Source organism: Mya arenaria, chromosome 14, assembly GCF_026914265.1.
Source record: "Mya arenaria isolate MELC-2E11 chromosome 14, ASM2691426v1".
NCBI lineage: Eukaryota > Metazoa > Mollusca > Bivalvia > Myida > Myidae > Mya > Mya arenaria.
This window is the reverse complement of record NC_069135.1, coordinates 55927456-55950637: the sequence shown is the minus strand read 5'-3', so window position 1 is coordinate 55950637 and position 23182 is coordinate 55927456. Positions and strand designations below refer to the sequence as shown.

Genomic DNA, 23182 nt, shown 5'->3' with positions numbered 1-23182 from the left:
TACCCGGAGGAAACCCACTTGTCCGGCTTGGTGACCACATACCAAACTCTCATACGCCCAGGCAGGGAATCGAACCCGGGTCGCCTAGATGAGAAGCGAGTGCGTTTACCACTGCCCTAACCGGATAAGTAACTACAATTGATATAAATCTTGTTTGAAAATATGATTTAAACATTATATAAATGACGGACTAGAGTGAAGTGTTGTGGAATGCGACCGATTTTTTTATCCTGACTTTTTGATGGTTGCGCGGCATTCGGAGCTCAATATATGCTGCTATCATTTTAAAACCAAAAGAACGTATGATGGTGTAGAAGCTCCCTTTTTATTAGGGATTCGGAGGGTGAGTATTCCGGCAACAGTAACGCTGCAATGACCAAATGGTTTCATACACCGATCTACTACAATATAAAAACAATAAATCCTTGAATGTTGCATTGTTGGGTATCTAAGTCTGTGCATTCTGATAAACCTGAGCAACCATCAGAACGGGAAGCTCTGTATGTCATGGTATGGTATGCCAAGAAATAATCGACTTTCTTGCTCGCCCATCATTTAAATGATGTCTAAATCATATCTTCAAACAATGTTATAGTTTGAGGTATGATATTATAATGCAATGATACAATTGTCGGAAATATACTATTGTCTGCATCTGAACACACTTATTTTTATCATTATTTTACTCTATGATATCGAAATTGCCAAACAAAAATACAGTTATAGCCTAAAAAGTATTTTTGTTACAGTGGGGTTCGAGCCCACTCCGGTAAAGTCAAGAAATATATATAACAGCCGGCTAGTCCACTCGGCCACCGAGACTTCAAAATATGTGGTCGATATGTTGATCTGTTAATGATACATTGATAACATCGAGTATAATGTCAATCAACCAATCACGCAACACCGCAGCCGTAATTAATTTTCAATCGCGTTGCTAACGCTAATGAAAATTGTGGTCTTCAAAGACGACACTTTTTATCAATATCAAATCAATATTTGCTGAAATGTTTCAGCTTTTAGTAATTTTGCTTAAACACTCCTTATGATTTGCCCAAACTTAATTAAGTTATTAAAAAAGCGCACCCCTTTACACAAATTGTTCTTGAACACTTCTAAAACTAGCCTACTGCCTGCAAGTCAATGTCACAAATATGAACGACATGCAAGCCGTTTATGCATGTTAACCCTAACGTTTTTAGCGGCATCGATGTTAACTTTTATTTGTGAACTACTTTTTGACGTGCTGATAATATTTAGATACAACAAGCACAGCTGAAACACTTGTCTCAAAATGAGTCAGAAGTATTGCAGACCACAAATGTGTCCGTGAACATTTAATAGAAGTTTAGGTTTGAAATTAAACTATGTCGTTAACTTGGTTAACAAAGTTCTAAACATTCACACCAATCAGTCCTGCCAGTGAGATTTCTAGCGAGCGTCGTTATAAAGTGTCGTGGGTAGCAATGCTTGTCTTTATTCAAGGAGTCCGACCGATACGATTAGGCAACAGTCAATTGTAACTACGCCCTCCCCCCAGGTCCGGTGAATAGCGGGGACTTTGACTTTCCAGCCAACCCCGGGTAAAATCTCCGCCCTGCGGGGACGAACTGATGGTCAAATCCCCGCCAAATGCCCCCGCACCCCAGGGACCCTAGATAAGGCAAATTCCCCGCTATATTTTGCGCGAAGACAAAACCACCGCATTCACCCGGCACTCCGGGGCCACCTGAAAGGTAAAAACACAGCCCATTTTCCATACTATCCCCGGTATACCCCCGGACCTGGGGGAGGGGGCGTGGTTACAATTGGCTGGTGCTTTAGGCTGTGCTCGGATTCGGATCTCCCCAGACATTTTCCATCGAAGACAACCTTTAGAAGCCTAGTAGTTCGTGAACATTTGACTATAGTATAAATGAATTGTAGTGTTTTAACGTGTTTATCGTATACCTAATTTTAAACTGATTGTTAGTAAGCACCATCATTTGTAGACGAGTTAGCTGATGATATAAAAGGATGTATAAAATTGTGCAAAAATAAAAACCTTTGGATATAATTAAGATTCCCTAGAATTAAGTCATTACGTTTAACTGCTTAATTAAATTACTATGCGATCTACTTGCAGCGCACTTAAAAACTCGATTTCTGACATTGTAAACCGTCCATATACGTCCGAGGTTGTTTTCGATAAAAATGGCCGAGGAGCTCCGAATAATGCACCTGGAGTGCTTTAATGTACTTGACATTCATACTTCAAGATCTGAAGGGCTTAAATTTACTTGCAAAACCTAACAAACTTTGCTCAAACTAACAAATAAAGCTTTATCTTCAAAATCGATTTAAATAAATACTCAGAAATATCGATTAGTACACTTATGTGAACTGACTAAAATGGCACCCTAGTGATCGATTATAATATTTGTTAACTAATAAGAGCCTTTATATAGTTTCTTATAGGCGCATTGTTTTCCTTATGCTTATAGGTTTAGCAAGAATTGTTGTTTGTCCGATCTTCAGTCCCCTTGTCGCTTGAGTTCTTCCAATAAGATATTTCATAACTTGAAATTAATTTGAACGTGTCGGCAGAGCTTACAGTTGAAATTATTATGGAAATGAGACTTTAAACAGGTAACAAAATGTTTTTATTTTGTGACGGAATATTATGATAGATGTAAAATAAGTAACACTTAATACGGTGTTCAGTTTAGAAATAAACTTCAGAAGTAAATTAAAGTGACACTCTTATTTAAAATCAATATTTAAACAAGTATAACAAACATACATTTTGAGTGATAAAACTTTAACTATTTACTGAATGATGCATTTATGGAACATATTAATTACTGATAACAAGATTGTAACCTTACACCTCAACTCAACTCAACTCAACTCAATATTATTTTATTATATCACAATTTACATTTAAGTAAAAGCATGTGAAACCGCAATATATATATATATGTTAACGCAGGTATAAATATGTGGGTTAATGGCGGCTTCACAACAGGTTTAGAGTTTATCATTATGCAAAACAAATATAATTAGTAAGTAAGGGGAATGTGGTTAGTTTACAATTAATAGATGAAACGCAAAAATGTTAAATGATTGGTGAGTTTACTTTGATCTACTATCGTCTCATAAGGTAGAAATGCCGTGTTTTCTGCACCTTTCTTTTAAATTAAACTCGGCATGCGTCATAAAACTCATTTTTTTCAACATTTATTAATCCTCTTTGATTATTAAAACAATTGTATAAATTGTGGTAAATCTTATTTGGGAGTAAAAATGCATCAATAACATATTGACAAAATACATTATTAGTTCAGGTGTAGGAGAATTACAAGAGAGTACAAATTCCACGTTAAAACATTACAATTAATTAATATTAGTATTAGCAAATTTAAGAACTACTACCACTCATGCACCGACATAAATCCGAGGTTGTTTTCGATGGAAAAAGGCCGAGGTGTTCCGATTTTTCTCTGATTATGTAGCTTATAAAAACTTAATTATGACGTAATAGTTAGATGACATGAAGTAACATCTTAAAGATGCACTACCAAATAAGATTAATCACATGTAATACAAGCGTTTTAATAAACCAAAAAAGGATGAAAAAATGTCGAAAACAATGCTGCTTATGAAGAATACCGGTTGTAATTTAATAGAAATGTGCAGAAAACACTGTATTTCTACCTTCTGAGACAATAGTAGATCACTGTAAATCTTTTAGAATTCACCAATCATTTAATATTTTTGCGTTTGCAGCTAATTAATATACGGTTACAATATTGTGAATAGCAATTAATATTTTCCATAAATGCATTATTAAGTAAGTAGTTGAATGTATATCACTCAAAATATATGTTTGTCAATTTTACTCTCGGACTCTTTAGGATAATACAATTTAAACTCATGGCGGAGTGTGTATCGGATGAGTGCCCGTAGGCGGACTTTTAAACAGTTGCAAAAGTTAAAATTCTACAGTGTGTGTGTGTGTGCGTGTGTGCGTGCGTGCGTGCGTGCGTGCGTGCGTGCGTGCCGTGCGTGCGTGCGTGCGTGCGTGCGTGCGTGCGTGTGTGTGTGTGTACTATGGAAGCGTCCAGGTGCCAAAGTGAAAAATATTTTCCAGTATACTATCTCCTAATTAGGAGATACTAACTCATAATTATGACTTACTAAGTTCTAATTATGAGATACTATCTCATAATTAGGAAATACTATCTCCTAATTACGACTTACTAAGTCCTAATTACGAGATACTATCTCATAATAAGGAGATACTATTTCCTAATTACGACTTATTAAGTCCTAATTAGGCGATACTAACTCATAATTATGACTTACTAAGTCCTAATTATGAGATACTATCTCCTAATTATGACTTGCTATCTCATAATGAGGGGATACTATCTCCTAATTTTGACTTACTATCTCATAATTAGGAGATATTCACTCATAATGATGACTTAGCTAATTGGTATAAAGTTGTACACTTCGCCTTTTACAATGGAAGAAGCCATACGCAAATACTTTCGACTTGGACTTAATTATTCGGTTATAATTATGTGTTTATCTAAGAAACATGAGATAAATATAAGCCTCAGGACATTAAAACGAGTTTTGAATCGTTTGGGATTGTTTCGCAAGAAAAAATACAGTAATATTACTGATGTGGCTTTGTTTTTAATAAATGAACTTGAACATTCTGGCAAGCAACACGGATACAAAATGATGCACATGAAGTGCGTTCAAAATGGTTACTGTGTCACGCAAGAGATAATCAGAGAATATTTTTGTTCCTAATGACATTAAACATCGACAACAACGTCGTCTGCAGAGAAGAGTATATTTGAACTTAGGTCCAAATTACCTGTGGCATATTGATGGGTACGATAAACTTCGGTATTTGCATACACGGTGCCATTGATGGTTTTTCGAGATATGTTTTGTGGTTGGAAGCATATAAAACCAACAACGATCCGAAGCTGATAGCGGGATACTACACAGAGACGGTAAATATGATGAACGGTTGCCCATTAAGAGTAAGGGCCGACTTGGGTACAGAACTGCTATGTGAGAGACATACACATGTATCTGAGAAGTATTACAGAAGATCTTGATGTACAAAATTGCTATCTGGTCGGTTCTAGCAATAGGAACCAAAGAATAGAAAGATGGTGGGGCATACTACGAACGCAGAATGTCCAGTACTGGATGGACTTTTTCAAGCTATTAGAGAGCACTGGAAGTTACACGGGAACCTTTTAGACAAAGCACTGCTGCAGTTCTGCTTCATGGATGTTATACAGGTAATGCCTCAATGTTATATAGGACTAAATTTATTTAAAATACATGCTCATACCCAGTGACTATGCGATGGAAGGCTGTTGTCGTAGGCGTCTAATTTCATATTAACGCAGACGTAATAGTTAATATGATATGAGTATTTGTTAAATTTGCATCGATGAATTATAAATAGCGAATAAAGTTTCTGCGTACGTCGTTAAAACCTTCGTGTTTATATATCCAGATCGATCATGTACATGTAGAATTGTTCTCAATGTGTCAATAGCACAAGAAGCTATATCAACAGAAATTTGGGTGACTTTAGACCATTTTAGGTTCCCATGATTTCCTCTTTTTTACCCTTTATATGGGCAGTATGACGATGTTTCAGGTTTTAATTATAAAAATAAAAGAGTTTTGTCTCCGGCGGGAATCTAACCCACAAACACTTCACGGTGAGATAAAACGCTGTCCGACACGGTAAGCGCAGTTGGTAAGCGCACTAGACTCCCAGTCCGAACGTCGTGGGTTCGAACACCAAGACTGCCGGCAACGGACTTTGCGATGTGTTGATCAAAGGCGTGTCCTGAGGTTACTTGCCTCCCACCTCTGATGCAAACGGGAAGCTGTGGGTCGCTTGAGAAGATCTAATGAAATCACTGGTTATCCCAACTAGGAAGCCGAAATGGCCTAAAAGGGGTTCATAAGGGCGTTTACCCCCTTAAGAAACGGACGCGGTCACAACTGAGCTAGTGTGCCTCACTTAACTTTTAGCGTAAATTGACATTAATTGATGATGAAGACCGTTTATTGAGAGCATAGATAGATACAACTTTGGTAAACGGGGTATATCTTGGCGAATGAAAATGAATACAGTATATGCTGAATTAGAGTTTAAGATCTTTAGAATATACCGATGAGCATGATTATTGGAATATTTTACATTGTTCTTGTTGTTGTTTCTACATTTCTTCATGTGGTATTCAGTACCTTTAATATCAGTTAATGGGTTTAAGTAGACACAGTGCATTATGCACCTGTGATAACGTGTTCTGTGAGTTTAATATGACAGTTTGTCTATTTCCAGAAAGAACTTGATGAAGTTCGTCAACTCTGGAATTGTCATCGCATAAGACATGTTCGCAACAACATCAGTCCAAGTGGCCGCCCGGTGACAATGTACACTTGTCCAGAATTATACGGCGCTCAAGATTACCTGTGCGCAGTACATCGAGCTAATGTTGATTCATGTTTGGAAGGGTGTGTGCTTAAAAGCAACATTACCTGTGACGCAACTGTTTTTGAAATTTGCACCATGATTATGGACGACCATGACCTCCAGATGCCGGATTGTGGCGATTCGGCAGTTATTCTCTACCAAACACTCCGACATAAAATTCTCAGTGAAATTAGTCGCACATGAGGAGGATGTTTTCCAAATACAGACCGATTTAAAATTCAGAAAATTAACTTTTTATTATGGTATGTGTTATTTAAATGTTTGGTCAGAATACATTTTATAAATTTAATTTTATTTATCATACATTTATATGTATAGTATCTGTTTTACAAAAAAATGTCTTTTTGATATAATTATATATATACAACATGTACATGTATTTCTATCCAGTTAATACACATGCATTATGCATCGCGCCATGTGTACTGCATATGTGGTTGCTTTGTATTTTCATGATTAAAAATTCACTCTTATTCCCAAATAAGATTTACATCAATTAATAATATTGTTTTATTATTCCCAAAAAGATAAATACATGTCAAATGTCCATGCTAAGAAATACCAGCCAATTTTTCCATTTTTCATTTCTACACGAAAGTCAACTTCAGCTACACATTAACCCCTAATTGACAGAGAATCTAAGGTCAATTTATCATGACATCATGTTTTGGGAATTGCTGCGGTTTGGGTCAAGATTTGGAAGAATTTTTGTATTAAATTCTGCTAAGAAAAACATGAAGAAGTATTAATTGTTATACATAATTATTGACAAGTTAAACCTAATGTAAACTTATACATAAAATATGTTGTTGTTTTTTAATGAGTAACATTAAACTGTTTTAAACATGTGGCAGCTGTTAATTAAAATAGTACGCTTATTACAACCGTTTTATTTGGAATGTAAATGTAACCTATATTGATTTATATGAACCTGGTCGTTTCATAGGTCGAATTGTATTTAGGGGTATGCTTTACTAAGCGTATATATATTGATTTTACAATGGAAGCTTGATTTTATAAAAGATATGAACACTCTTTTAATTATTCATTTTAAAAGCTTTGTTGTTCACTGAATTATTTTTAATAAAATTCGTTAGTACATTTGAACCCCATTGACTCGAACCCATAGGGCTTGCGAACATACATCGAGCCTCAGATAATTCGAGCCAAGCGGAAATGTTTAGACCAAATAAAAAAATAGGTCTGTTTCAGGTTACCCGACCGACCCTATTTTTTCCCGCCGACCCTAACCTATTTTTCCCTGAAAAAAAATGTGATTTGGGTACGAAAAGCATTTGTTACGAAATGTATGTACGTAAAGTTGACAATATTAGAGTTGGATTTCTGAATGTATTTACCGTAATTCACCTTAGAGTTCGGACACCTTAAAATAATTAATTTTTCGCTCTACGAATTCATAGAAAATAACCATTTTTACATTTTATTTACATGTATGGTAAACCTGCCTTTTTTCTTCATGTCTGCATTTTACCACTTATTAATTTATCCGTAGTTATCAATGGTTATTACGCCTATAAGTCACTGTAGCTCCTTCATCAAGATAATTAAAATCCCATTCAACACCATTTTATACATGCATTGATATGAATAAACACCTTTTATCGGCTTCAGATCAAACAGTCACATTGTGTGACGTCACATAACTCAGTTATACCCACGAGGATCTCATGGAGAGCATGGATATTGTTATGCAGGATTAATGTGTCTGGTGTTTTTTTTATTGTAACTTAAGTATTGCATTTATAACTTTAATTCATCACATTTAATAGTTACCTGTATCATTGAATGTGTTGGCTTTATTGTTTTCATGCCAAGAAATCCTATCCAATTTTCGATTAAGAAGGAAACCCCTGTATGCCAGCATATACCTGGATTTTAGCAGCATATGCATTATGTTCCATTCAGTGGTTTTGTGCTAAGGGTTAAAGGGCTGACTTGGTTCTCCATGAAATTTTTATCAGTTATCTGCTGTTACAGCTAATTCATTTCATTTAATGGCCATTACGACCAGCATGAAATTCAGGGGAGCAATAATTTTGGTCATTTTTCGGAAAAATCTTTCTATAGTGCATGGTTCTTAGATTTAACGCTTCATCTCATTTTGTTTATTACGACACTTGTCAAAAATAAAAATAAAAATCCAATAATAGTTTATTATTAAGTATTGACATGATTTTCTTAACTATAAAAAGTATAATTATTAATTAACTAAGCTAAGCATTACATCTTTGATATTGTTTATGAACAATCTCCTTGATAACAATATTTAACTATCTAAACCACACTCTTGTTATTATGTTTAAAGATTGAAAACATCAAGTACAAATGTACTAACTATATTTCTTAGTTCCCCGACAGCTAAATATTTTCCTCACGCCGGCTAAATCCTAATAGCCTCTTATAGAACAATACCGTAATCAAGTGGTTTAATTTAACAACTTGAGTACGGTTTTGTTCTATAAGAGGCTCTTAGGATTTGGCCGGCGTGAGGATGTTTTTTTGAAACAAATAGAATCACAAACCCCAGTCAAACTTATCAACTTCCGGCTCAAAATGTTATGACTCATGTATATTTAATAAAATGATACCGGGGAGTTGTTTATCTGTGGATGTCGAAAATCTGCTTAAAGGGGCTATACTCCGTATGATAAAATAGCGAAAAAAAGAAGAAAATTTTCGAAAACTGACATAAACTTGGCATCGATGTGTACAATGCATTGAAACTTACTAACTGAAGAACCCGGTCTCCGACACAGTTTTTTTTTTTTACATTTTGGTACTTTTTTTACAATTATGATAAAGCGTAACACAGTCCATTAGATAATTGTCCTGAGATTCGTTACAGAAGAAAACTGTTTTGGTGCGAATCTGGTGTACAGTCCCTTTAAGGGTTCATTGTACTTTGCGCTCATTATAAATAGATAAATGAAGGGTCTTCGCATTGATACAAAAAGCTGAGTTCCTTCATTCACAGCAACATATAGTTGATTAACGCAAGATTAGCAGCATCAGTAGAAGTTATATGATAGTTAGTAGAAGGAATAGTAGTAGCTGTTGTTGTAGAAGTGGCAACAACAACAACAACAACAATTCAGCAGGAGCGGCAGTTGTTTTAGGGGTATCATCATCATCATCATCATCATCATCATCATCATCATCATCATCATCATCGGTGGTGGTTGTGGTGGTTGTGGTGGTGCTGACGGTGGTGTTGTGGCGGTGGTGTTGACATTGGCAATAACAGAAGCAGTAGTGGTAGTATCGACAACAATAGCTGCAGCATTACCACCTGTATTACTAAGACTTAACAGCACACGTATTAAATGACAAACATAGTCGGTTCTGTTCGGTGGGGTTAAATACCTATTTACAGTAGCGATCGTTCTGAGTCATGTTATTATTTGGGGTGGGGGGGGGGGGTCAATATTTTACAGAAAAGGAGTCACTCAAGGACAGCGACCATTGTCGTGAGTTTATGTCGGTCAAAATATGTTCTTTCACAGGTCACGGTATGAAGACAATGCCATATGAACACAAAACTAAGCAATTTTTTAGATGGAACATTGCAAAAACAAATCCCAATCAGTTATACGAAAATGCATTTTAACCGCCTAAGAATGTGTTCGTGATAATATGAACAAAATTGAAGTAAATTTAACATTCGGAGATTCAGTTTCGCCAGTGTGATATATTTTTTCAAGTTTCGTTTGTATTTCCCATTTTCCATGGTGTATACGTATACTTACGAACTCAATATTTTTTACAGTGAAAAAAACAACAACAAAGCTTTAAAAATGAACAATAAGAGTGTGTGTTTTTGTAATAAAATGTGAACCCACTAAATCTGACATTTTAAAATCAATATCCATACGCTTAGTAAAGCATACCCTTAAGTATAATTCGACCTATGAGAAGGCCAGATTCATATATAATGTAATATAGGTTACATTTTTATTCCAAATAAAACGGTTGGTTAAGCATACCATTTTTATTAACATCTGTCATATGTCTAAAACGATAATGTTACTCATTAAAAACAACATATTTTTGTTTAAGAATAAGTAAATAATAAGTTTTACTAAATTAAGTACTCTGTAATTATGTCCACATTTTACATTTGCTACAAATTGTCGTCGTTTACAAAATAAACATTAATGAATTGTCAGAGTTTTCCTGTCAAAGAAATGTCACATTTAATGAAGTGTTGTATATGACAATGTCTATGTTTTTAATATGATTTGTATGATCATGATTTATACAGAATCAATAGACAGTGCCGCATATTAGGTAACACTATTCTGGATTTTGCAGAACAATTATCACAACAATTAAAATTAACAATTATTAAGCAACAAGTGTCAAAACTGCCCAAAGTCCCTCACTTGAGTCTGCGGCTATTAACCCAAACTAAACAAGAGCTGTCACAGAGACAGCGCGCTCGACTATTCCGCTGCTGTATGGATTGAAAAGTTTAGATTACATTTCAATACAATACATGATGTGCTGAGATATTTACATAAATTGAATGGAAAATATTATAGGTGGTACGCAAACTTTAACGTTAATTCTAAGTCGAAAAAGGGGTATAATTTTGTCAAACTGCTTGATAGAGTTACCTCCTCCTGTGTATAGAGTGGGGGCATGATGGTGAACAAGTGTGCAAAGTTTCAAAGTCATTGGTCAATGGACGATTTATGTCACTAAGAAAATTAGTAAATGATGAATCGTCTGGAGGTAAATTCTCTGCCATTTTGGCGTGGTAACACAAAGGGATGTAACTGATGTAATAATCGCGAGTTAGTATCTCGTAATTAGCACTTAGTAAGTCCTAATTATGAGTTAGTATCTCCTAATTAGGAGATAGTAAGTCATAATTATGAGTTAGTATCTCCTAATTAGCAGTTAGTAAGTCCTAATTATGAGTTAGTATCTCCCAATTATGAGAGAGTATCTAGTAATTATGACTTAGCAAGTCATAATTATGAGTAAGTATCTCCTAATTAGGACTTAGTAAGTCGTAATTAGGAGATAGTATCTCCTAATTATGAGATAGTATTTCGTAATTAGGACTTAGTAAGTCATAATTATGAGTTAGTATCTCCTAATTAGGACTTAATAAGTCGTAATTAGGAGATAGTTTCTCCTAATTATGAGATAGTATCTCGTAATTAGGACTTAGTAAGTCATAATTATGAGTTAGTATCTCCTAATTAGGAGATATTATACTGGAAAATATTTTTCACTTTGGCACCTGGACGCTTCCATAGTATACAGTGTGTGTATACCACGTGATAAATTACGTCATGTATGCTTCGTTGGAAGGCAACATGTTTTGCTTAAAATGAAGACTTAAATCGAAGATAACTTTTCTTTTACTACACCATTTTAAATGAAACAATGGTCAGTCTATGCCGCTTACAGAGCCCCGCCTTTGTGTTATTACCGAAGTGATAAGGTGATAAAATTGACGAAATTTATCACGTGGTTTACACACACTGAGTCTAGTACTTCATGATTAACTGCAATTTTGTTCGCTGAAAATGTAGGACTTATTCTTAAATTCAGAGTGCAACTGAATACATATTTATTACAAAAAAAACATATAAAATGTATGAAATCCCCTTTTTAGAGAACTATTTGACGTCAACATTGAACAAAAACTACTTTACATCATGACGTCAGTGAAAAAATGGCGCGCTATCTATTTTGTGAAATTAACAGAACAGCTATTTAACGTCTTTCAAAAATGTACTATCTTTCGCACGTCCCTTAATTTGTGTTGATTTTTCGATCTTGACCGGAAACACGTGATTTCTATTATTAATCTTCACTCTGATAGGGTCGAGATACATGTATTTTATCATTGATCAAATACACAGGATACGCTTTGTTTTTCTACCGTCCATATAAAAAGCACATGTTGTCGATATTTTATTTCAAAATATATTTTTTTATAATAATGAATACTATACATTTTCAATGGTCGTATACACGATGTCAAAAAATATTTAGCTTTGTTTTACTTTTTACATGTATATTATATGTTTTTTTTAAATTATTCATTTGGTTGTAGTCAAAGGGAAAACTAAAGAACTCTCCAAATACTATACTCTCAAAACGGTATATACTCTCCAAACGGTATACTCTCCAAACATTATACTCTCCAAACAGTATACACTCCAAACGGTATATACTCTCCATACGGTATATACTCTCCTAACAGTATACTCTCCAAACAGTATACTCTCGAAACAAAATGCTATGTGGGTCGTTGTTGCGGAAGTTTTGTGGGAGAATCGGGAGAGCTGTCACCATCCTGTTGCTTTGCTGCCTGGCCACCAAGCTTACTTTTCTGTTCGTAACAAAAGGTAGCGTAAGCCATCAAGACATATGACCCCTTTTTAATGCTGCAATCTCACAGATTGACCGTTTGGAAACTTTTCTTTAATTATAAGTCTTGGAATTTTTACGTTAATATATGGAAACAAGTGATAGAAAAAGGCTGACTATTTTAGATGGCAGTTTTTTCATAGCTTTGGTCGAAAATTGATAATTTATGGCTAAAAGCGTCACTAACGCTTTAAGAAAATTGAAGTTTCGGCCGTTGTTTTTTTCTTTCGAAAATTAATATCTATGTTATTGTGAGTCGGATCTTATATGGCTAAATTGAAGGCATCGATGCCCAAATCAGCTGATTCTGAGACAAGCATTTAAAAAATGTGAGAGTGCAATTTTAAAATGAGACTCGTTCACAGATTCATCATAAAGATTTTTTTTCCGCCAAATTTTGCTGAAATTTTATAAAAACACAAAAGATTTGCTACTGCCAGATATTTATTCCAACTGAATATTATAAATTCACGTCTAAAATCATTCAATTTTATGATGCGTTTTTCGGGGATATAGATCTCTGTATGTGACATATCTTAAATAGTTTATTTAAAAAAAAGCTCTAATTTAAATTGTCGATGATTTTGGTTCACATTAAGACGAAATTGATATAGTCAATGTCAGACCATTTAAAACTTGAACAAGTCCCTTTAAAGTCAATAAAAAAATATTGCAATATAACCCAGTTTTAATGGGAGCGAGTCCCCTTTTAAAATGACATTATTTTTCTTAGATGACTTTTCCATCATTGCATATGTGTTCTTGCTGTTTTTATCACATAATGGACCATATACATGTTTATAGACGTGTGTTTTTAACGATTCTCGCTTTATACATGTGAAAATTAAACATCGACACAGTAGGTATGAACAAACGCCGTTTCCGGACAGTAACGGACCGATACGCAAAAACAGACCATAATTCAACATTTTATTAGAGTAACAAAAATATGTGGGGCGGAGGGAATAAAAAAGGGGCAGCCGGGTTGAAAATCTAGCAGTTAATTTATAGACGCATAAAGGATGCACAACTTAAATGATCTTAACAAAAAAGGCAAATTATTTGTGTACAGATAAAAAAAACTGGGTTATGTGTGTCCACGTCGCTCTAATTTGAAAAATTCAATTTATTAAGACTTATATTTTTATCTGTGTACAAATCATATGCTTTATTTTTTATTTGATCATTAAAGTCAGATAAGTTCAACATATTAATGCCTTCTTATTAAACAGTCTTTTTACATCATTAAACCTATATTGTGCCTATTTAATGTTGACATATAAGTTCTAGTGTACATATTAAAAAAAAAAATGAACACATAAAATAACAACAAAGGACACATTTTGTATTTCAAGTGTTATTTTAAATTTGCTGTCTTGTCACTTTTTTGTCTCTCGATGTTGTTTTTTTTGTAAACAAATTAGATTATGCTTTTCGATAATGTATTGATGAATAACGGATAAATTCAACGTTTCCACAGTGTTTTTTTTATTCGAAATGTATTTGTTGAACCCATTTTAGCCCGTTTAACTGTAAAGAAATGAACGCAATTGCACACAATGCTAGGTAAAAAGAAAGTATGACGTCATTTCCTGTTTGAAAATTGTCTTCAAAATCATATCTTGGTAGTTTCGAACTTTCAGGGATTGCTCAGCCTAATTCACAGCGGCCATTGTGTACAAACAGTGTGGTAAGTTTATAAGTTTATAATAAGTCATAACTTAAAAAAATGAAATGTCTTCGTTTAATATGAACTATTAAGGGTTCTTACATTCGGTCAAAACTGATTTAATCCATGAAACATGTTAATGCATACTTTGATAAGATTTACCTTTTGCGTTTTATCTTTATTAAGGATTGTTGGGATAAGAGTGAGGTTTGTGCACATAAACTGGTTTAACCCCCCAGTAAATTTACATTTTACTGACCGTTCCAAGGCGGTACCTAACAATTCTTGATAAACATACCAATTATTATATATATAGTATTTATGCACTGTGCTGTTTGTAGAGTTTTGTGCTGTTCTATGTTTCTTGTTTGTGATTTTGTGTTCTATGTCTTTGGCGTTTGCCAAATGCCACTAAACAGGGTTTATGTTTAAACTTTTTGCTACTGAGCATGTTTCTGTAGCTTTTTGCATAAATAATGAAACAGGATGGATAGTGATCATACCACGTGGTTAAAACGTCATATGTGAACAGAAAGTTGAGGAGTATTTCGGACAATTTTCTGCCGGTCAAAATCGGTTTAAACTCATTTCTTTTAATAGGAATCTTTGAAACAAAAGTGAATGCTGTGTGACATTATAATAGTCAAAGTACTGTACGTTCTGGACGGGACGGTTGACAAGTGTCATGAGTATATCCGGAACTAATGAAATGTTCCATTACAAAGACGAACAACCATAAATATCATTTTTAACACCCATGCAATCGCCATCCATTTGCAATTTTTAATCATAATAAAATAACAATAAAATCCAACTGTCAATTAAATTAAAAACCGCTCCTACCAATAACTAAAATAAATTCCCATTCCATTATAGGCGTGCACTTCAGTGCGGCGCCAATGAATAATGTATGAACTGATACAGGTAATGGGCACACAACAAAATGCAAGGGTCCACAGAGCCACAGAGCTTCGTCAACTCCCGTCTGTTGTTTTCCAGTTAAACAAGGGATAAAGCTCTTGGGTTATTAGAGTTATATTTATCTGCCTTGCTTACACGTGTGTATTGTCTCTGGCAACAAGTGTATCAAGATTCATTTCTTTATCTTAAACGAGTTATGGCCAAGATTTAAGTAATTGCACGACGGCGCCGCCGTCAACGACACAAGTATTTTTATCCACATTGCAAGAATACTCAGATCTGAGGAATGTGATTACTTAAGACGATTGTGATGATGAACAGATAGACCGAAATGTTCACGTTGAAGTAACCTAAGTAAATTTCAAAATGAGTACCACAGGTGAGAGAAGTATTCTTATGATAGACACGAAACGTCAACAATATATCTGGGTTAAAGTGTGTGTGTAAGATTATTATTCTACATGCGAATACTTTCTAATTATTATTTTTTCAAGCTCAAAGTCAATATATTGCCAGTGAATGATTGTATCCACGTGCACTGCCATTAAGTTCGTATTAATTTTCAATCTGTAAACATTCCCATATGTTGTTTTTCGGGATCTCGGTTATCAGCGGCGGTTTCAAGCCATTGTCAGAAATATCAATTATCGGCTGAAACATTATCGAAATGACATTTCAAATTAAGTTCATATATTACAAAAATTCACGTGGTATGTTCAACGTGAGATTAGATTAGGACTATTGAAATACAAGCAATATACGTGAGAGATTTACCAACAAAACTAACTATCACATAAAAAGCAGTTGCAAAATTTTAATGTACTTCTTTCTTTTTGTATCGTGTTAGTTACGGTTTGGACAGTTCAGAAAATTAACGTCACTAAGAGAGTTTTTGTTGGTAATAAACTGGTTTCGGTTTTATATCGGTTTCACGAACTGTGTATTTGTTGTAACAGTTTCAAACAAAACCAAAACCAGTTTCATTCATTTCTTAACGAACACCGAAACCGGTTTTTGAAACTTCCGAAACACCTATCGGATGCGGTTTCATCGGTTTGTTCCATCCGAAAACTAGTTTACTTCGAAAACAACATGGCGGATAGTGATCAAGCTCGTTTGTTTAAACTCATTTTTTTATAACAATGCCTTACACTGGGCAAATGAGCTAAATGAAAATGGTTACATTAGTAATTGTGTAGCTCAGTAGCTACAGTAGCTCCGCTATTTTGTTGAAAATGTACACAAAACCATGCATTTGTTACTTCAAGCAAAACTATCAAAACCGGTTTCGTAACTGCTGAAACCATTAAAACCAAAACTGAAACTGGTTTGGTATCAACAAAAACGCCCTTAGTTGTTTGTTTACATCGGATGTGGCCCTTGGTGTCCAATGTGAGGACCCCTTTTAAAGTCACGTGATTTCTTACTCGGTTCTATTTGTTTTGGTCCTTGTATCTCAGGATCAAGTTAATGCATACTAAGTTAAGATTGATTATTTACGTTTTTTCTTTATTTGGGATTGTTGGGATAAGTGTGAGGTTGTGCACGAAAACAAGTTTATACCCCCAGTAAATTAACATTTTACTGACCGTTCAAAGGCGGTACCTAACAATCCTTGATAAACACCCCTAGTTTTTATATAGTATATATGTACTGTGATGTGTGTGGAGTTGTTTGCTGTTGTTCCATGTTTCTTGTTTGTGATCTTTTGTTTTTTGTGTTCTATGTCTTTGGCATTGACCCCGTGTCATTGAACGGAGTGTAAGTTTAAACTTTCGACTACTTGTTTCTGTAGTTTTTTTTATTGAAATATTAAAATTTGAATTTTAACTACTGGGCTAGTCCCTGTATTTTTCATTGTATAATGATATCCCCACCTGCAGAATGCGTTCGACAGGCCTATGATGACAGAGCCTACGTCCTCCCGAAAGTCAAAAGACGGGGTTATCTCTAAAACACCCTTCCAGGTATTGATGTATGGAACACCAAGAAAGCAACGGGGTAAGAGTGGGTTCAAGTGAACGAGTCACTTAAGTCGTTGAAATATTGCCAGGGAATCTTTTCCATCAAGGAGTTTTCAAGAACTGCAATTACCGTTAACATTTTAACGTCACAAATGGCATAGATGGCTCAAGACCAGTTATCTGCCCCCCGTTGACCAAGATCCGGATGTTAATACTGAAAAAAGAGTGCTTGTGTTCAAGTATCAATATTTTATTAAAATTGAATGAAAAAGAAGCAAAAAATGTTCTTTTTGCAGAGAACTTGACTGAATTTGACACTCTATTGCAGAAATTGATAGTTTTCAGTGTAAATATTGGAAAAATTATAGCTTGTGGAAGTCTAAAAATTAGTTGTTTATAGCCGATTGACTCCTTGGCGGAAGGGTTCTGTATTTGAACTCAATTTTGACAGTCGGGTCAATGGTCAACATGGTGTTTTCTTGTGATTATATTTTATGTCTTGAATTGTTCTAGAGATGCCATGTCCTTGTTTTTCAATTGGGATGTGTATAAAGTCAAAAGCCAGGTTAGTGTCTATATGAAACATATAGTAAAAATAACTGTGGTCTCACGCCAGATCGAAACATTTCTATTTCCTCAACTGATTGTTCATTTTAAAGCTGCGGTCTCACAGATTTACCGTTTTGACAACTCTTGTTGTCTTGGAATGAGCCATTTGTTTGCGAAAATATCTCATCAGTGATATAAGACTGCTGACAAAAGATAGATCGCTTGTTTTCATTCCGTTTCATTTCCGTTCGAAATTTAATGATTTGTGGCTAAAAGCGTTACTAACGGTTTAAGAAAATTGCATAAAAAAACATTAAATTTTTTTAAAAAAATATGAAAATCTGTGAGAGTGCAGCTTTAAGCGTATATCGAAACACTTATATTTCCACAACTTCGTGTTCATTTTAAAGAATTTAAATTTACGACTAAACTTGACTACGAAATATATTGAAACGCCACCTCATCAGCGCTTTCTTGATAGGGAGTTTAAGCTCTTTAAGTTGATTTCTATATGCTAAGAATTTAAGTGTTCGAAATTATATTTTGTTCAATTGGATTGCATTGTTTTCAAATCATAGAATTATTTTTTCTCCTTCGTAAATTACCTTCACTTGACTATTCTGATGATTTATTATTATTATTATTATTATTATTATTATTATTATTATTATTATTATTGTTATTATTATTATTATTATTATTATTATTATTATTATTATTATTATTATTATTATTATTATTATAACAATTATTATTATTATTATTATTATTATTATTATTATTATTATTATTATTATTATTATTATTATTATTATTAACGGTAGTAGTAGTAGTAGTAGTAGTAGTAGTAGTAGTAGTAGTAGTAGTAGTAGTAGTAGTAGTAGTAGTAGTAGTAGTAGTATTTTATTATAATCATCATTATTATTATTCAATATCGATATATCTCTGTACAAATATTTGAATATTCTTTTACAAAAAGCCACTATTTTGACTAATGACGTATAAAAATCCAAATTTCTTCAAATTCTTATGGTGTTTTAGTTCATTTTATATTTGTTGTACTGTGTACTCTTTACGTGGCAAAATTGTCAAAATATTTGGGCTTGCCTGTTTGTTTGATTTAAATTTAAAACCGTTAGTCGTTCAACAGTAAGTCGCTACCATAGAGCAAGAAATGAATGATACGAAACATGCGCCGACCCTACCGTTTTAATAGTCCGGTAAAAAAATAACAAAAAAATATGTTTGTTTTCATATGTTGTTGTAAACCTTTTAAGCTTTATACAGAGGATTTCTGTAACACCATTCTCCAATGATGACAATAAAGTCCTAGCATAAAGCCTAATGATAAAAAGCCTACATACCTACATGATCTGTATTAAAAAAAGAGTGTAACCCTAACCGAAACATTTTTGTTTGGCCTTAGTGCTTATAAAAACATTCATAAAGATGACTCGTTAAACTAAAGGTGTCAAAATTTAAAAAAAAAATGTTAAAAAACCCCACACTTGTAAGATTTTAAAATATTTCATTAAAACATCATTTAAAACGCTGAATATTAAAGCGGAAACCAAGAACATGCTTTATTCTACCGTCTGTTAAATATACTCTTTATTACAGTTTTCAACATTTCAAAAATCTCTTAAATAGATTAACTGTAAAAGTTTACACTCTGCCCCTATTTCTCGAAACTTCTCAAGCTTAACAGGCTTAGGTTGCTTTATGCTATTAGCCAAAATACATAATATAGTGAATTTTGATAAATGAAAAATAGTTTATTGTGATAATCGTAACGATAATTCCTATCTTAAGTATTAAACATTTAAAGGAGTATATAAAACGCAAAATATTGAAAGACAAAAATAGTGGGTTTAGCTTAATCCTGTTATAAGAGACTTAAAAAGTTTCGAGAAAAATAGGGGCATGAAGCATAAAAGGAATATGTATTGTAGAGCTTTTTGTATTTCTTATCTTCTTATCGTTTAAGGGTTGTTTACGATTGGTATTCCTTCAGCCAAACGGCCGAACACTGATAGAGTATATCTGATCGACACAGTGGATTCAATTGTCAATAAAACAACAGATGCCGAGAAAAAAGAAGTGACGGTAGTTATCATGCTTTGTGACTTAAACTCCACGTTTAACGAACACATATCTGAACGTGTTTTTAACAGATATAAACCCCACGTTGAAAGTGGATTTATTCAAATAATTCACGCAGAAAAATCAATATATCCGGATCTCGAACATGTTAAACAAACGTTTGGCGATGCGAAAGATCGTTTAAAATGGAGAGCAAAACAAAATGTTGATTTTGCTTTTCTTATGCACTATTGTATCAATATATCAGATTATTATTTACAGCTTGAAGACGATGTAATCGCTGCTTCAAATTTCGTAAATGGCATCAAATCATATCTTTCAATGCCAACTCCTTGGGCATTGTTGGAATTTTCAAGATTGGGTTTTATTGGGAAAATGTTTAAATCTGTAGATTTGGAATATGTAGCGTCAACGTTATTGTTGAAATACGACGAGGCTCCATGCGACCTTCTGCTCGGCCCTATACGAATAGATCTGGGCCAGATGAAACCATTTCATTCCGAACAAAGCTTCTTCCAGCATATTGGCAGATTTTCCTCCCTGAAAAACAAGCTGATGCCAAAAACTGACAACAAGTTCAAAGACTCTTTTTATTTGCACGGTTATCCACCAGCTGATTATCCTGAAGCAACTTTTGAAACGACTTTCCAAACTTACTTAAACTTTGCACCAAAATTGGCTTACGACAAGAAAGCATCTACATACTTTTGGGGGGAAACCCCCAAGATGGGTGACACATTTACAGTGATTTTAGCGGAGCCACAGAACCTTACGAGAATTGTCGTATTAACAGGTAAAAAGGAGACACGGGCGGACAACCTGCTGTATACAGATTTAGAATGCTCTACGTCACATGGCGGTTCATTGAAGAGGGGCGAGTGTGGGACAAAGTTTAAGAAAATGACGAGCCTGGTTGACGGAGATGCAGACACACTGGTCACAGGGACAGCCATCCCCAGCAACGTCAAGTGCCTGAAGCTTGCCGTTAAACGTAGCCTCAAAACATGGGTTGCAATACGGGAATTCTTGTTATATACTTAAACGGATTTCGTGTGTTTTAGTGCAACAATTTCAAAACGATGATATTAAAACGTGTATTTATATGCATATATAAAAATTCTCCGTCAAAAACAGCGATAGTATCCATTTGCATATATGTCATTGTTTGGAAAATAGCCCGCGCTCAGGCCCATATCAAACGTCAGCGCGTACAGGGCTGGGACATAAGTTTCATGACGAAAAGCTATTACCTTTGCAATGCAATTTGGAGCGCTTTTCCGACTTTTATTTTATAATAAATATCATTTTAGCAATTTGGAGCGCTTTTCCGACTTTTATTTTATAATAAATATCATTTTATATCATTTATAAGCATAAAAGAAAAACGATGTGTGTTACAGTGTAAGATCGCAATTCATTCATAAAGGGATGTAAATCATCAAATCAGTATTAATTATATATTTAAGTAATTTAGTATTTATAATATAAATAAAATACATCATTCGTCATTATTCAATACTAATTTATAAAACTCATTTACTGCAATTAATAAAAATCAAAGTCGCCAATGATCCTGTTTCGATAAATTTATAACAATTGTTAAAAATAATCCATAATGATTGATTAGTTTTCCTCTTCAATTATGCACAATCAAAATGTGTTGCTCTTTTTAAAAGTGCAATAGGAAAAACAGGGACATCAACACAGTACGCGTCAACATCAAGTACGTACAAAGTCAAACGCCAACTACATTTATATGTTACAGCAAAACCAGCTGGTTATAGAAAAATTCATAACAGTTCTGTTCTACACATGTTTTCAGAATGTTGAAAGCAAAGCAATTCTAAACTGTTTTGTGTTTGCATTGACTTTCGTAAGGCATTTGATTCTGTTTTGCGTGCTGGATTCTGGTCGAAGCTTTTAAGGAATAACGTAAATTGCAATCCATAGAAAATATACATAGTGATGAAAAACAAATATTTTATCAAATAAAAATGTCTCAGGATTCTTCAAATGTAGTCGAGGAATACGTCAGGGTGGAAATTTGCCTACTGTGTTATTTCCACTATTTAGAATTGATTTTGATCTTCATTATAAGTTATCTTATAAGACATTTATTATAAACAGAGATAGTTTGATCTAGATGTTAACTAGAATTAATTGCGATACTTGGGAACTTTTTATTGATATCGATAAAACAAAGGTTCTTTGGAGAAAAAAGAGAAAGAGTAAAGAAATATCTGTAAGAATCTATAAATTTGAAATGTGTTGATACTTTCAAATTTCTTGGACTTGTTCTTACAAAAAAACATATGTTTGCTTAATGCTATAAAGCACGTACGGAATATTAAAGCAGGTAAAACCTTATTCACTTTGTAATTCAAAATACGAAACATTTATTCGGATATTGACTGTCAGCTTAAACTTCATGATTGGTCTTCTTAGTATGTTATATGCTTGTGATATGATGGCTTTGGTAATTGGGTTAAATTGGGGAAAAATCATATCAACTTGATGAAAATTTCTTCAATGTAAAGAAAAGTACTCCTAGTGTCATTTCAAACAGTGGCCTAGGACTTTTTTCATTATAAATTATTAGTTAAAAAAAAGAATTGTAAGTTTGGGTTAAGTTGTATTTGGTAACAACAGTACTTAAAAAACTCTTTCATAATCACTATTAAATCAAGTTGAAACCTCATTTAGAATTCAGTATGTACAAACTGGAATAGCAATGTGTTCGTTTCAGCAACATGTTTTTTTATGATCGAGTATTTAAAACATGTTCTTGTTAAAAGCCCTTTAAAAGACTAATAACTATTTAGAAATACTAAGAGCTACAACGAACTGTTAAGAACTATTTAAAACTAAGAACTACTAAGTGCTAGCTAATAAGAGTTACTAAGAGCTACTAAGAACTACACATAACTAAAGAACTACTAAAAACCACTACGAACTTCTTAGAACTAAGCAATGCTACTTAAAGGTCCTAAAAACTCGTAAGAGTAACTTTGTACTTCAAATAGCCCCTAAGGACTA

At 33.9% G+C, this 23182-nt stretch overlaps 1 protein-coding gene across 2 annotated transcripts; it reads left to right on the top strand.

The window, feature by feature from the left end:
- Positions 1–2569: 2569 nt before the first annotated feature.
- LOC128216423 (alpha-1,3-mannosyl-glycoprotein 4-beta-N-acetylglucosaminyltransferase C-like) lies at positions 2570–21440 on the top strand. 2 transcript variants are annotated; one of them, XM_052922987.1, is made up of 6 exons: positions 2570–2628; positions 12624–12918; positions 14584–14630; positions 17414–17531; positions 20031–20149; positions 20408–21440. In XM_052922987.1, exons 2-6 carry the CDS (start codon positions 12807–12809, stop codon positions 21185–21187), a joined length of 1176 nt encoding a protein of 391 aa, XP_052778947.1. In that variant the 5' UTR covers positions 2570–2628; positions 12624–12806; the 3' UTR covers positions 21188–21440. The 2 variants fall into 2 exon arrangements, with proteins under 2 accessions (XP_052778947.1, XP_052778946.1); XM_052922986.1 differs by having other exon boundaries at positions 20031–21440.
- The last annotated feature ends 1742 nt before the right edge of the window (positions 21441–23182 follow it).

Bases quoted from the DNA above. Each gene is read 5' to 3' on its own strand.
- LOC128216423 (XM_052922986.1), top strand. From the start codon at position 12,807: ATGCTATGTGGGTCGTTGTTGCGGAAGTTTTGTGGGAGAATCGGGAGA. The intron at 12,919-14,583 runs GTAGCGTAAGCC...TCGAACTTTCAG, and splicing joins TTTTCTGTTCGTAACAAAAG to GGATTGCTCAGCCTAATTCA. The intron at 17,532-20,030 runs GTAAGAGTGGGT...TTATCGTTTAAG, and splicing joins AACACCAAGAAAGCAACGGG to GGTTGTTTACGATTGGTATT.